Here is a 15,036-nt window from a genome sequence, read left to right as displayed (position 1 = left end):
CAGCTCCCTTGGCCGTCTGAGGGTTGTTCCTGCTTACCCAGTGACTATGGACCAGCTCTGGCTATAGGCAACCCACCCGACTTCATGCCATCCAGTGGGCTGCAACCAACCACACCTTCTCCAGTGAGGTCTGAACCCCACTTGGGGAGGGCACCCCCTTCTAAGTGTATCTTTCCTTGGGGACTCTCCTTGGATACCTTTTAAAGGTCTCTTTGCATCTTTATTTTCATTTTAATTTTTTTGAGACAAGGTCTTGCTCTGTTGCTCAGACTATAGTGCAGTGGCGAGATCTTGGCTCACTGAAGCCACCACCTCCTGGGTTCAAGCGAGTCTTCTGCCTCAGCCTCCCTAGTAGCTGGGGTTACAGGGGTGTGCCACCAAGCCTGGCTAAATTTTGTGTTTTTAGTAGAGACTGGGTTTCCATGTTGGCCAGGCTGGTCTTGTACTCCTGACCTCAGGTGATCTGCCCACCTCAGCCTCCCAAAGTGCTGGGATTACAGATATGATCCACACACCTGGCCTTTGCATCTTTATGGTTACTCTCCTGTGTCAGATTAATAATGTTTTAATGTTAAACAACCCCTGTTCAAATTGCTTTGTGGTTTCTGTCTCCTGATGGGGCTCAATGATCCGGAGGCTCTGGAGTCGGAGTTCGTTCCTGTGCACTTCTTCCCTTCCCTTCCTCCGCGGGCGTCAGAGTTGCGCCGCAGCCTGAAGCTTCTCCCAGCCTACTCCTGCTTCCTCTCTCTTTTATCTCTCACAGGCATTACCCGAAAAAAATCTCTTCACATGGTTAATTCCTTCTTGGCATTTGCTTCTCAAAGAACCAAAATGGACAGCCGGGCGCAGCGGCTCACTCCTGTAATCCCAGTACTTTGGGAGGCCAAGGCAGGTGGATCACCTGAGAAGTTTGAGACCGGCCTGACCAACATGGAGAAACCCTGTCTGTACTAAAAATACAAAAAAAGTAACCAGGCGTGGTGGTGCATCCCTGTAATCCCAGCTACTCAGGAGGTTGAGGTAGGAGAATCGCTTTAACCCGGGAAGCAGAGGTTGCTATGAGCTGAGAGCACACCATTGCACTCCAGCCTGGGCAACAAGAGTGAAACTCTGTCTCAAAAAACAAAAAACAAAAAGAAGAAGAAGAAGAAGAACCCAAATGGACACAGGTTCCCATCACACTTAGAATAAAATCCCCCAGCGCTTTGAGAGGCCGCGGCAGGAGGATCACTTGAGGCCGGGAGTTCCAGACCAGCCTGGGCACCCAGCGCTTTGAGAGGCCAAGGCACGAGACGAGCGAATGAAGTGCCACCTCCTCCTAGAGGCCTCCGCCTGCCACCCCCCAATCCCCTTTAGCCTGTCGCCTCATGCTGCTTCGTTTCGTTTCTTCGTGGCACTTATTACCATGTAACAAACAACTTACTGCTCTTATTTCTTCATTTTTCTATCTCCCTGCATAGAGGAATGTCTCCTCCATGAGGTCAAGGTCTTTGCCTGCCTTGTTTACTGCTGCATCCCCATGGCCTGGATTAGAAACTGGCACACAGTAGGCACTCAATAAGTATTTGTTAATTAGCTGAATAAAGGAGTATCCTTACCTTTGATTAAGCCACTTCCTCCACCCCAATGCCTTCCCTTGTTCTTGCCTTTCCTAATCCCACCTAAGCTTTGGACGTAGCCCCCCTACTCCTCCAGGAAGCCCTCCCTGACTATCTGAGTTCTAAGCCCTTCTTGCCCCTCACCTGTTACAATGCTTAATTTTAGGTGCCAGGTAAAGTCTGAAGTGGAAGTTAGAGGCAGAAGAGAACAAACCAGCTTTATTGGGTTAAGGGCAAGGGAGGGGAGAGGAGGAGCCGCCAGAGGATCCCAGCCAGGGTGGAGCCACTGGGAGACAGCTGGGGATGCAAGTCACTTCTTCCACTCCTTCTTCTCATAGTCCCAGTGGGAGGCCAGGCCGTGCACAGGATTGACCTTCATGTCCAGCATGCGCTGCAGCTGCTGGGCTTTCCACTCGTCCGTCAAGGTGATAGGCTTTGGAGGATATACTGCAGGGAGTGCACAGGGTGTGGGAACAAGGGTGGCTCAGGATCCTGCCAGCCTTCCTCCACCAGCCAGGGTCTCCAGCCACAGGGTTGGGGTATCTTGCACTGAGGAGCTCCCTCCACCCTGTCTAGCCCTGCACCAGACTCTCTCCTAAAGCCTCGTCCCAGGCACCTCTGGGTTCTGATCCCAGCTTTGCCTTAGACTCCAAGGACTGTGGGCGCTGGGCCAATGTCCCTCCCAACTCAGTTGCCTCAACTACCTCTGTGGCCCGTGGTAATAAAAGCACTGATTTGAAGACTGCAAATCCCAGCTCCACCAGTCCCTTGCTCTGTGACCTTCAACAAGTCACTTCACCTCTCTGAGCCTGTTTCCTTACCTGTCAAAAGCAGGTCCTATCCATTAGGATTGTGGGGACTGAGTATTTCTAAAGCTGTTGGCACAACGTTAGACGAATATTAAGCACCCGACACGTGACCTACTGTAATTATATAACTACTGAGCTTGTTCCCACTCACTGGGCAGAGTCCAGGATGAAATAATTCCTTATACTTTCTATGGGGGTTGAGAGTAGGAAGTAGGTAAGACTGTTCACTTTAAAACTATGGGGACAGGCTGGGCGCAGTGGCTCACGCCTGTAATCCCAGCACTTTGGGAGGCCGAGGCGGGTGGATCATGAGGTCGAGTTCAAGACCAGCCTGGCCAACATGGTGGAACCCCATCTCTACTAAGAATACAAAAATTACCTGAGTGTGGTAGCGGGCGCCTGTAATCCCAGCTACTTGGGAGGCTGAGGCAGGAGAATTGCTTGAACCCGGGAGGCAGAGGTTGCAGTGAGCCGAGATCATGCCACTGCATTCCAGCCTGGGTGACAGAGCAAGACTCCGTCTCAAAAATATATATACATATATCCCTTCCAGGATGCACAGGAGGTGCTGAGCCTTCCACTGGTCCACCAGAGGGATGGGCAGTTAAAATAAAAATTGTTGGAGTCTACCCCCAGAGTGTCTGACTAGTAGGGGCAAGAATGTGCATTTCTAGCAAGTTCTTAGGTGGTGCTTATTGGTACATGGAGAACACTTTGAGAACCACTCTTCAGAGGTAATAAAAGTTTAGCTGTACATGTGACTACCCAGCTAAAGACTACAGTTCCCAGCTTCCCCTGTAGCCAGATATGGTTACGTGATCATTTCTCAGCCTATAGCATGTGAGGAGAAGTGGTATGCGCAACTTCTAGGCCTCAAAGAGGAGCATATCTTCCCTTTCCCTCTTTTGGTTGGAATGTAGGCTTGATGGCAGGAGCTGGAGCAGCCATCTTGCGTGTCAAGGATGCAGAGCAACAGAACAGAAGGAGCCTGCATTGAGGAGTCCCCACGTTTGTCTGGATTGCATCTCTGCCTTTTGTTGTGAGAAAGCAATAAACCACTATCTCATTTAAGCTCTTGTAAGTTGGGGACTCTTTGTTACAGCAGCTGAAACAATATACTGAAAAACAGGCCAGGCATGGTGGCTCATGTCTGTAATCCTAGCCTTTGGGAGTCCAAAGCAGGCAGATCACTTGAGGCCAGGAGTTCAAGACTGGCATGGTGAAACCTCATCTCTGCTCAAAATACAAAAATTAGCCAGGTGTGGTGGTGCACTCCTGTAGTGTCAGCTACTCAGGAGGCTAAGGCAGGGGAATGACTTGAACCTGGGAGACAGAGGTTCAGTATATATATACACGGAAAAACACACAGTCCATACACAACAATCTAACACCACCATTCATGACTATAAGCCAAACACTGGCCTACAGCCCTCTCTCATTAAGTCCTCTTAAGTACCCTGAGATGAACTATTACTATTCCCATCTTACAGGTGAGGAAACTGAGGCCTAAAGAGGTAGCATTCCTATATTCAAACCTAGACAGCCATGCTCTGCCCTTCACCCTATACCTCTTCAGGAAATTTTCAACTCTTCAGACGAGTGCCAGCATGGTTCCTTTAAGAAACTGGCTGGTGGCCGTGACCACAAGGGCACAGCCCAGGACTGCAGCCAGATGAGGTGTTGCCACTCACCATAGACCCGCTGCCACCAAATCAGCAGAGCTGTGAATCCACAGAAGAAGAAGACACAGCCCATCACTGTCTTCCATTCATTGGAGCGACGGTTCATCTCCGCAAAGGTCTGATGGTACTGGAGCCGGTACACTGGAGGCAGGTGGGTGTGGGGAAGGGCCTCAGGTGCGTCCACTCTAAGTGATCCCTGTCTCCCGCTCCCTGGAGCAGATGCTGTTCATTCAGCAGATTCTTACTGAGCATGTACTATATGCACAGCACGGTCAGGAACAGGTGACAGCAATGAATGAGCCAGATGAAAATCCCCGCCCTTGTGAAGCTTAGAGCGGGAGACGATGGCAAATGCTTCAGGCAAACTGTTGGCTGGCCAGGGAAGGTGTCTCAGAGGAGGTGACATTGGAGCTGAGGCTTGAAAAATCAGTGGGAGAAAGCTGGTGAAAACTGGAAGGAAGTGCAAAGACCCCGAAGCAGGAAGTGGGTAGGGAAAGGCTGAAGTGAGGACCACTGAGGCTGGAGTGAAATGAGCAAAAAAGACAGAATTTAGCTGGGCATGGTGGCTCACGCCTGTAATCCCAGCACTTTGGGAGGCCAAGGCGGGTGCATCACAAGTTCAGGGGTTCCAGACCAGCCTGACCAACATGGTGAAACCCTGTCTCTACTTAAAAATACAAAAATTAGCTGGGTGTGATGGCACACACCTGTAATCCCAGCTACTTGGGAGGCTGAGGTGAATCGCTTGAACCTGGGAGGCAGAGGTCGTGGTGAGCGGAGAGCTGCCACTGCACTACAGCCTGAGCGGCAGAGCGAGACTCCTTCTCAAAAAAAAAAAAGAGTGAGAATTTAGCAAATGAGAGGCTGGCCAGAACCAATTGACACAGGACCTTGTCAGAATCCGCGGATAAGAATTTGGATTTCATTCTAACAGAATTAGGGAGGGGGCTGAGTGTGGTGGCTCACGCCTGTAATCCCAAAACTTTGGGAGACCAAGGCAGGTGGATTGCTTGAGTCCGGGAGTTCAAGACCATCCTGGGCAACATAGCGAGAACCTGTCTCTACAAAAAGTGAAAATATTAGCCAGGTGCAGTGGCACATGCCTTGTTCCCAGCCACTCGAGAGGCTGAGGCAGGAGGATTGCTTGACCCTAGGAGTTTGAGGCTACAGTGAGCCAGGATCCCACTACAGTGCTCTCATAGCTGGGGTAACAGGGTGAGACTGTTACTTTTTTTTTTTTTTTCTTTGAGACCGAGTCTCACTCTGCTGCTGAGGTTGGAGTGTGTGTGATCTCGGCTTGCTGCAGCCTCCGCCTCCTGGATTCAAGCAATTCTCCTTCCTCAGCCTCCCAAGTTGGGATTACAGGCACCTGCCACCACAGCCAGCTAATTTTTTGTATTTTTAGTAGAGAAGGGGTTTCACCATGTTGGCCAGGCTGGTCTCAAACTCCTAACTTTAAGTGATCTGCCTGCCTCGATCTCCCAAAGTGCTGGGATTACAGGTGTGAGCCACCACACCCAGCTGAGACCCTGTTTGTAAATAAATAAAATAAAATAATTGGTATATTCAGCCAGGCACAGTGCTCGTGCCTATAATCCCAGCACTTGGGGAGGCTGAGGCAGGCGAATCGCAATGTCTGGAGTTTGAGACCAGCCTGGCCAAGATGGTGAAACCCAGTCTCTACTAAAAAACACAAAGATTAGCCAAGCGTAGTGGTGGGCACCTGTAATCCCAGCTACTTGGGAGGCTGAGGCAGGAGAGTCACTTGAACCCATGAGGTGGAAGTTGCAGTGAGCCAAGATCACACCACTGCACTCCAGCCTGGGTGACAGAGCACGACTCCATCTTAAAGAAACAAAGAAACAGTATTGAGGAGAGTGAATTTGAGGCAAGGAAGTGACAAGATTGTGCTTTTATTTGACTCAATTTTTTTTTAATTTTTTTATTTTTTGTTAGAGATGGAGTTTTACCATGACCAGGATGGTCTCGATCTCCTGACCTCATGATCCGCCCACCTCGGCCTCCCAAAGTTCTGGGATTACAGGCATGAGCCACCTCGCCCAGCCTGACTCAAACTTTTATCAGAACTGTTCCTGACTTTTTCTTCCTTCATACTAATATTTGTATTCCTCTGTTTTCTTACTTACTGCTTATCTTTTCTTCTAGGCTTCAGTGCACTGTTACACTGTTGATATGATGTAAGCTCACTGTTACATTCCCAACACCTAGAACAGTGCTTGGCTCAAAGCAGGCCTTTAATGCTTATTCCCAGGATGAATGAGTGAATGACAGTGTCCCTGGAGAATCCTAAAAAATCAGGCAGGCTCACTGCCCTCAAAGACATGAGACTTCCTGGTGACAGGCTTTCCAGCCTGAGGGAGTTGCTAACGGAAGGGAGGGAGAGAAGTGGGGCTGGAGTTCAGAGGAGTTTTCTTAGAGGAGTGTAGGCAGCACTGAAGATGGCACACCAAGAAATACACATTTGGTACAAAAATTAGCTGGGCATGGTGTCAGGTGCCTGTAGCCCCAGCTACTCGGGAGGCTGAGGTAGAAGAATCACTTGAACCCGGGAGGCGGAGGTTGCAGCCAGCCAAGATTGCACCACTGCACTCCATACTAGGCAACAGAAGGGAGATTCCGTCTCAAAAAAAAAAGAAATACACATTTGGTCTCTGCCCCCAGTTCCTGCAGAAGAGCTTCGGAAACGCTTGGAACTCAGTTGACAGAGGTGAGAGGAGCATGTCTTTAAAACATTTAAAAAAATTTTCTTTTTTGAGACAGGGCCTCACTCTGTCACTCAGGCTAGAGTGCAATGGCACAATCGTAGCTCACCACGGCCTTGACATCTCAGGCGATCCTCCCACCTCAGCCCAATTAGTAGCTGGGAATGCAGGTATACACCACCACACCCAGCTTATTTTTGTATTTTGTGTAGGGATGAGGTTTCACCACGTTGCCCAGGCTGATCTTGAATTCCTGGGCCCAATCAATCTGCCTGCCTCAGCCTCCCAAAGTGCTGGAATAACAGGCATGAACCACCACACAAGGCCTTTTGAAAAAGTTATTATTATTATTATTTTGAGACGGAGTCTGGCTCTGTCCCCCAAGTTAGAATGCAGTGGCACGATCTTGGTCACTCCAACCTCCACTTCCTGGGTTCGAGTGATTTAGCCCAGCTAAATAGTCGGGCGTGGTGGCTCACACCTGTAATCCCAACACTTTGGGAGGCTGAGGTGGGCAGATCACGAGGTCAGGAGGTTGAGACCAGTCTGGCCAATATGGTGAAACCCTGTCTCTACAAAAAATACAAAAACGTCTGGGTGCAGTGGCTCATGCCTGTCATCCCAGCACTTTGGGAGGCTGAGGCGGATGGATCACTTGAGGTCAGGAGTTCGAGACCAGCCTGACCAACATGGTGAAACCCCGTCTCTACTAAAAAAAAATAAAATTAGCCAGGTGTGGTGGTGCACACCAGTAATCCCAGCTACTTGGGAGGCTGAGGCAGGAGAATCATTTGAGCCCAGGGGGTGGAGGTTGCAGTGAGTCAAGATCGTGCCATTGCACTCCAGCCTGGGCAACAAGAGCAAAACTCTGTCTCAAAAAAACAAAAAAAAAAATACAAAATATTAGTCAGGTGTGGTGGAACCCACCTACAGTCCCAGCTACTAGGGAGGCCAAAATGGGAGGACTGCTTGAGCCCAGGAGGCAGAGGTTGCAGTGAGTTGAGATGGGGCCACTATACTCCAGCATGGGTGACAGAGACCTTGTCTCAAAAAAAAAAAAAAAGAAAAAGAACTTGTTAACTCAGCTGTGAGACTACACTGCAACTCACCAAGCTTCCCACCAAACCTTCAGTTTACCTAATGTGGTACAGCAGCTAAGGGTGAAACCCTAGTGCCTGTGTGGTTTCAAATCTTGCCTCCACCACTCTCTAGCCATGCGACCATTGCAAGTGACTGCGCCTCAGTGAGCCTCAGTCTCTCAAATGTGAGCTAACGAGAGCACCTACCGCCACAGCGGCGCCTGTTACATGTAAGTGTGCAGTACATACTAGGGATGGTGTGATCACCATCTTGCTTGGGGAATGTCTCCTTCCTTCCCTCCTTCCTTCCTTCCTTCCTTTTTTCCTTCCTTCCTTCCTCCCTCCCTCCCTTCCTTCCTTTCTTCCCTCCCTCCCTCCTTCCTTCCCTTCTTTCTCTTTCTCTATTTTATTTTCCCCCCCCTTTTTTTTTTGAGACAGGCTCTCACTCTGTTACCCAGGCTGGACTGCAATGCAGTAGCACAATCACAGCTCACTGCAGCCTCAGCTCCCCTGGGCTCAAGGATCCTCCTGCCTCAGCCTCCCAAACAGCTGGTACCACAGGCGTGTGCCACCATGCTCAGATAAAGAGTGTCAATTTCTAGAATGGATGAAGAGAAGACCAAGATTTTGTGTGTGTGTGTGTGTGTGTGTGTGTGTGAGAGAGAGAAAGAGAGAGAGAGACAGGGAGAGAGGGGGGGAGAGAGAGAGAGAGAGAGAGAGGAGCTGAGAGAGGGCTGGAAACGCAAGCTCACAGGCAGGAACGGAGCCTGGCTGGCTCACAGCTGCATTCCCAGTGCATGGTATTGTAGTAGGTGCTCAGTAAGATGCTGACTGAATGAATGAATGTGAGAAGCATGAGCCTTTCCCCACTAGGAATTCCCTGAAATGCTGGACGTCAGGCTGAGTATTCCCATTCATGGAATGAGAATCAGGTGCTCCAAATATCAAAGGGTCAGCCCGGGGCGCTCTGGTGGGCATGACAAGGACCGCACATCCCTCCAGCCTCAGGGTCAGAAGGCTCCTCCTCAACCACCTTATCTGCCTCTCTGTCCCATCTCCCCCACACCACTCAATGCCAGGACCCTCCACAGTCTGCTGCTCTGACATCCTTCCCCACGCAGTTCCCACTCCCTGGCAGTGCCCTCCTCTTCACCCTTCAAGGCCAGCTGGAATGTGCCCTGCTCTGAGAAGCCCACCAGGATTTCACCTCACAATCCTTGAACACATCTGACCCTAGCCACATATTCTGTATTACAATTATCGGGTCTGTGTAGGTTTTCCCCACGGGACTGGGAGCACCATGGGGGTAGGAATGATCCAGGTGATTCATCTCGTGTTCCCAGCAATACCTAGCATCAGGTTGTGCACAATAGGTGAGTGAATAAAGAAATGAACAAGGGCTGGGCGTGGTGGCTCACGCCTGTAATCCCAGTACCTCGGGAGGCCGAGGCGGGTGGATCACGAGGTCAGGAGATTGAGACCATCCTGGCCAACATGGTGAAACCCCGTCTCTACTAAAATACAAAAAGCTGTGCGTGGTGGCACACGCCTGTAGTCACAGCTACTCGGGAGGCTGAGATGGGGAACCTCTTGAATCCAGGCGACAGAGGTTGCAGTGAGCCAAGATAACGCCACTCCACTCCAGCTTGGCGACAGAGCAAGACTCCATTTCAAAAAAAGAAAAAAGAAACGTACAAATGCATGACCTTCACCCCTCAGGTGTTTGGAGGTTTCTGGGTGTCCTGGGGCCTCTCTCTGTCCTCTGATCCCTAACAGGCCCTAATTTCCAAAGTCAGCCCCCAGCCCGCTCTCTCCAGCCAGCCCCACCCTGACACCTACAGGCCACCTTTTCGGCATGGCTCAGCTGGGTCCAGCTTCCCTTCTCCTTCTCCTTCAGGGCCTGCTGCTCAGCATTGAGCTCTGTGCAAAAGGGCTCTTCTGGCATGGGGTAGGAGCGCTGGGCATACCAGTTGGCATAGGGGGGCATCTTCCCCTCACCACGGGCTGCAGACAGAAAGAAGGGAGCTGAGTCCAGGCTGCCCCTGGGACACCCTATCTCTAACCTTATTAATGAGGAAAGCATTTATTGAGCACCTACTTGTGCCAGGAGTTATTCTAAAGCCTTCAGCTGAGTGGACTCATTTACTCCATGTCACTCGGAGCCAGGTGATATTTTCATCTCCATTTTACAGATGAAGAAACTGAGTAGACTGCCTGGCCAACATGGTGAGACCTTGTCTCTACTAAAAATACAAAAAAATTAGCTGGGGGTGGTGGTGCATGTGTGTAATCCCAGCTACTTGGGAGGCTGAAGCAGAACTGCTTGAACCCAGGAGGCAGAGGTTGCAGTGAGCTGAGATAGAGCCACTGGACTCCAGCCTGGGTACCAAGAGTGAAACTCCATCTCACAAACAAAAACATAATAAAGCCAGGAACGGTGGCTTATGCCTGTAATCCCAGCACTTTGGGAGGCCAAGGCTGGTGGATCACCTGAGGGCAGGAGTTCGAGATCAGTCTGGTCAACAAGGTGAAACCCCGTGTCTACTAAAAATACAAAAGTTAGCTGGGCATGGTGGCGTGCGCCTGTAATCCCAGCTACTTGGGAGGCTGAGGTGGAAGAATCGCTTGAACCCAGGAGGCAGAGGTTGCAGTCAGCCGAAATCATGCCATCGTATGGCAGCCTGGGTGACAAGAGCAAGATTCCGTCTTAAAAAAAAAATTAGCTGGGTATGGTGGTGCATGCCTGTAATCCCAGCTATTTGGGAGGCTAAGGCAGGAGAATCACTTGAACCCAGGAGGCGGAGGTTGCAGTGAGCTGGAATCATGCCACTGCGCTCCAGCCTGGGTGACAGAGCAAGATTCTGTCTCAAAAAAAAACAAAAACAAAAAAAAAGAAAAAGAAGGGCCAGGGCTCCAATTCAGTCCCTCTAGTTTCAAATTCCACGTTCTTTGGGAATATCTGAGGTGAGGAGGTCATGTCAGGCAGAGGCAATGGGTGAGTAAAGATTCAGTGGCAGAAACCTGAGATGCCAGGTGTGAATTTGCCCAGCAAACTGTAAAGCACTCTGCACATCCCTTTAATGAATGGCCAAGGACCCAGCTTTGGAGTCAGCTGGTTTTAAACTTCAGTTCCACTTTCTCCCAGATCCAACAAGCCCCTTTACCTTGCTGTACTTCAATATCCTTGTCGGGAAAGTGGGGATAACAAGAGAACCTAACTCATTCATGTGGGAAGCTTCAAGAGAATACACTCAGGCCAGGCCGGGCATGGTGGCTCACATCTGTAATCCCAGCACTTTGGGAGGCTGAGGTAGGCAGATCCCTTGGGCCCAGGAGTTCAAGGCCAGCCTGGGCAACATGGGGAGACCCTATATCTACAAAGTTTTTAAAAAGAAGCTGGGCATGGTGGCACTTGCCTATAGTTCCAGCGACTGAGGAGGCTGAGGTGGAAGGCTTGCCTGAGCCTGAGTAGTCGAGTCTGCAGTGAGCTGTGATGGCACCATTGCCCTCCAGTTTGAGCAAGAGTGAGACTCTGTCGCAAAAAAAAAAGAGAAAAGAGCTGGGCACAGTGGCTCAAGCTTGTATTTCCAGCACTTTGGGAGGCCAAAGTGGGCGGATCACAAGGTCAGGAGTTTGAGACCAGCCTGTCCAATATGATGAAACCCCGTTTCTACTAAAAAATACAAAAATTAAGCCGGGCACGGTGGCTCACGCCTGTAATCCCAACACTTTGGGAGGCCGAGGCGGGTGGATCACGAGGTCAAGAGATCGAGACCATCCTGGTCAACATGGTGAAACCCCGTCTCTACTAAAAATACAAAAATTAGCTGGGCATGGTGATGTATGCCTGTAATCCCAGCTACTCAGGAGGCTGAGGCAGGAGAATTGCCTGAACCCAGGAGGCGGAGGTTGCGGTGAGGCGAGATCGTGCCATTGCACTCCAGCCTGGGTAACAAGAGCGAAACTCTGTCTCAAAAAAAAAAAAAAAAAAAAAAGATAACAGTTATTCCCAAGTTGTTATCCTCAATGCAATCCCAATAAAAATGCCAGGATTTCTGTGGCAAATGACTAGTTGGTTCTATAGCCCAGAAATAGATGATGTGTGCACAAATAGTCAATTAAAAAAAAAATACAAAAATTAGCTGGGCATGGTGGTGCACCATGCCTATAGTTCCAGCTACTTGGAAGGCTAAGGCGGGGGAATCACTTGAACCCGGGAGGCAGAGGATGCAGTAAGCCGAGATTGTGCCACTGCACTCCAGCCTGGGCAACATAGTGAAACTCTGTCTCAAAAAAAAAAAAAAAATACACTTAAAAGGTTTCCTGAGGCCGGGTGCGGTGGCTCACCCTGTAATCTCAGCACTTTGAGAGGCTGAGGCTGGCAGATCATGAGGTCAGGAGATAGAGACCATCCTGGCTAACATGGTGAAACCCCGTCTCTACTAAAAAAATACAAAAAAATTAGCCGGATGTGGTGGCATGCTCCTATAGTCCCAGCTACTTGAGAGGCTGAGGCAGAAGAATCACTTGAACCCAGGAGGCCGAGGTGGCAGTGAGCCGAGATTGCACCTGCACACTCCAGCCTGGATGACCAAGAGAGACTCCGTCTCAAAAACAAACAAACAAACAAACAAACAAAAAAAAAACGGCTTCCCTCGGTGCCTGGCACACAGCAGATGCTCAGTAAATCATTCTGTTTAATGGAGGTTGGGTTCACTACTGGCATCCACTTCTGGAAGCTCTCCATGACGGCTAAGCCCTCAAACGCTCCCTATGGGCATCCAGGGTGCCCAGAATATGGCCGGACATTAGGCAGGGTCTCAACAAAGATTCTCTTCACAGCAGAGGTGCCCATAAGGAGGGCACTGGTACCCCCTTAATGGGAGAGTGTTGGAGCTGCCTGGGGCAAGGAATCCTGCCTCTTCTAATATTTAGATCTTTGGGCCTGAATTTCTTCACCTGCGAAAGGGAGATAACACTGTGTCCACCTCACATGGTTGTTGTGAAGTCTAAACGCTAATCCACGTAAAATGTTTACCATAGCTTGGGGTACTAGTAAGGGCTCAATAACAAAATTATCTTTGTTATTCTCCACCAGTCAGCAAGGCCCTTCTGCTATCTGGCTGAAGTCTCTCCTGCTTCAGGGCTCTTTCTTCTGACTAGCATTGAAGCTAGGGTCTGGGTAGGAGCAGCCAGGGTCGGCAGCCTCCACCTCAGGGCACAAGGCCTAGAGGCCTGAGGTCGGGGGCTGGCTCCTAAGGAAGCTTGGCATGGAGACGGGCACTGTCGGCTTACCCGTGGGCTCCATTTCCTGGAAAACTTGGCCTTGGACCAAGGAATGGGATCATGGGAAGTGTGGTAGGAACAGGCCCAGGGTGGCATGGAAGGGCAAAGGGGGCAGCCTGCAGAGGGGAGCCCTGCCCCTAGCTCTGGAGTTAGGCTGGGAGGCAGGAGTCCAGGTCTCACCGGGGGCTTCTGGGCTGTGCATCTCTCGTCTTCCACGTCCACCTTTCCTCAGCATCAAGCTCCAGGCAGCTCTGGAGAGCATCTGGGGGCATGGAGGTATAAATGAGTTCTGTCCCACATCACCCTTGGCCCCCACACCGCAGGGCCAGATGGAGAAACCCTTTCCACCGGTGTGGTAATGGCAGGGGTCCCAGGGTTTCAAGGTTACCCTCATGCCCTTGACCCTTCTCATTTTGTCTGATATCCCTGGGGATGGGGGGGTCATTGTGGGTCCTAGACCTTTGGAGCCCCTTCTTGGGACCTCAATTCACCAACTGAGAAGTGGGAGGAGGTCTAACTCTTGGGGCAGGGTCTCAGGCATGTGAGGCTGAGGGCTTGGGTTCTGGTGCCAGCCCCAGCTCAGTCTGGCCAGACTGGAGAACCCTCCTCAGTTATTTGCTTCCCAGACTAAACTGGGTGGGGGTCCAGGTGGAGAGGGAGCAGGTCCTGAGGCTCTCTTCCCCGCAGGGCCATCTGCAGAGGCTCCTGCACCGGCAAGACAGATAGACTGTCGTCCCCACCCCTTCCCCCCTAATTGGGTGCCTACGTGCACACAGAGCCTGCTCTGCTGGATCTGGTTGCGGGGGGGCGCGGGGCACTGAGCTCAGCCAGACTGGCTCAACCCAGTGCCTCACCCCCAGGGAAGACTCAAGGGTTTGGCATCCATGGGGGTGGGGAGGGGCTTTAGGGGACGGGGACTTAACTGGGTCAGAGGGAGGGAGACACACACCCGGGGAGAAGGGGGTCCCACATCTAGGGAAACAGAGGGGCACTCAATAAATAGAGTGGGGGAGGGGGCACACCACAGGTGATACGTGGGAGGGGGCAGCCCGCACTTCTGGGAAAGAGGGGCTCCGGCCAGTGATCATGATGAGTGGGTGAGAGAGCCCCACATATCGAGAGAGGGAGGGTGTAATCTGTATTTGGGCAAAGAGATGGCACTCATATGCAGAGGATAACTCCCATGGAGTCCTCAACTCTGACCTGCAAGAAGCCCCCCTATGACAGGGACCACTTGGGGCATGACCCGGCGGCGAGGGCAGGAGACCGAGCCGCGACCCCAACCCGCGCAGGCTTGGGTAACGGGTCCTCCCCCAACTCACTCACCTCGCCGGCTCCGCAGGAGGAATGCGACCTGGGTCTGCCTAGCGAGCAACGGAGAACCCGCTCCGGAGGGACCTGAGCGCGGGCGCCCGCCCCCGGCCCGCCCCACAGCCTTTCCCAGGGCCGCCCCCGCGTGGGAACGTCCTGCTTCGGCCGGGCGTGGGAGCGCCCAGCCCGCGTCCCTGGGGGCACCTCGGCCCACAGCGTTGGGGGAAGGACTGCAGAGCGACTCCTGAATCAGCGTCCCTACCCCTGGGGGTCCTGCCTCTGGAGACCCTCTGCAGACAGTAGTCGCATGAGCAGGGTGTCCCTGCCTCCTCCACCCACCCCTCCTTGCTGTTTCTCCCACCTGGGATGTTCTCTTCAGGCCTTTGCAGACTCAAATCTTGCCAACCTTCCAGCCAGGCGCAAGGCCCCCTACTCCAGAAGCATCTATCAGGCAGGTCGCGGTGGCTTACACCACCCAGCACTTTGGGAGGCAGAGGTGGGTGGATCACTTGAAGTCAGGAGTTTGAGACCAGCCTGGCCAGAATGGT

At 51.6% G+C, this 15,036-nt stretch overlaps 1 protein-coding gene across 1 annotated transcript; it reads right to left on the bottom strand.

The window, feature by feature from the left end:
* Nucleotides 1-1,790: 1,790 nt before the first annotated feature.
* LOC105719054 (cytochrome c oxidase subunit 4 isoform 2, mitochondrial) lies at nt 1,791-14,583 on the bottom strand. Its single transcript, XM_021665731.2, has 5 exons — nt 14,504-14,583; nt 13,358-13,439; nt 9,731-9,895; nt 4,099-4,230; nt 1,791-2,045 (listed from the first exon to the last, which is right to left on the bottom strand). The coding sequence occupies exons 2-5, from the start codon at nt 13,437-13,439 to the stop codon at nt 1,909-1,911; spliced, it is 516 nt and encodes a 171-aa protein (XP_021521406.2). The 5' UTR covers nt 14,504-14,583; the 3' UTR covers nt 1,791-1,908.
* Between the last annotated feature and the right edge of the window lie 453 nt (nt 14,584-15,036).

The sequence above is a fragment of the Aotus nancymaae genome, unplaced genomic scaffold (assembly GCF_030222135.1).
Source record: "Aotus nancymaae isolate 86718 unplaced genomic scaffold, 86718_ANA_hifiasm-v0.15.2.pri h1tg000029l, whole genome shotgun sequence".
Classification (NCBI taxonomy): domain Eukaryota; kingdom Metazoa; phylum Chordata; class Mammalia; order Primates; family Aotidae; genus Aotus; species Aotus nancymaae.
Note: the sequence above shows the minus strand (reverse complement) of the source record. Positions and strands in the feature narration are given on the sequence as shown.

Bases quoted from the DNA above. Each gene is read 5' to 3' on its own strand.
- LOC105719054 (XM_021665731.2), bottom strand. From the start codon at position 13,439: ATGCTCTCCAGAGCTGCCTGGAGCTTGATGCTGAGGAAAGGTGGACGT. The intron at 4,231-9,730 runs GTAGGTGTCAGG...ACCTGCCTCCAG, and splicing joins CCATGCCGAAAAGGTGGCCT to TGTACCGGCTCCAGTACCAT. The intron at 2,046-4,098 runs GTGAGTGGCAAC...CACTCCCTGCAG, and splicing joins TTGGTGGCAGCGGGTCTATG to TATATCCTCCAAAGCCTATC.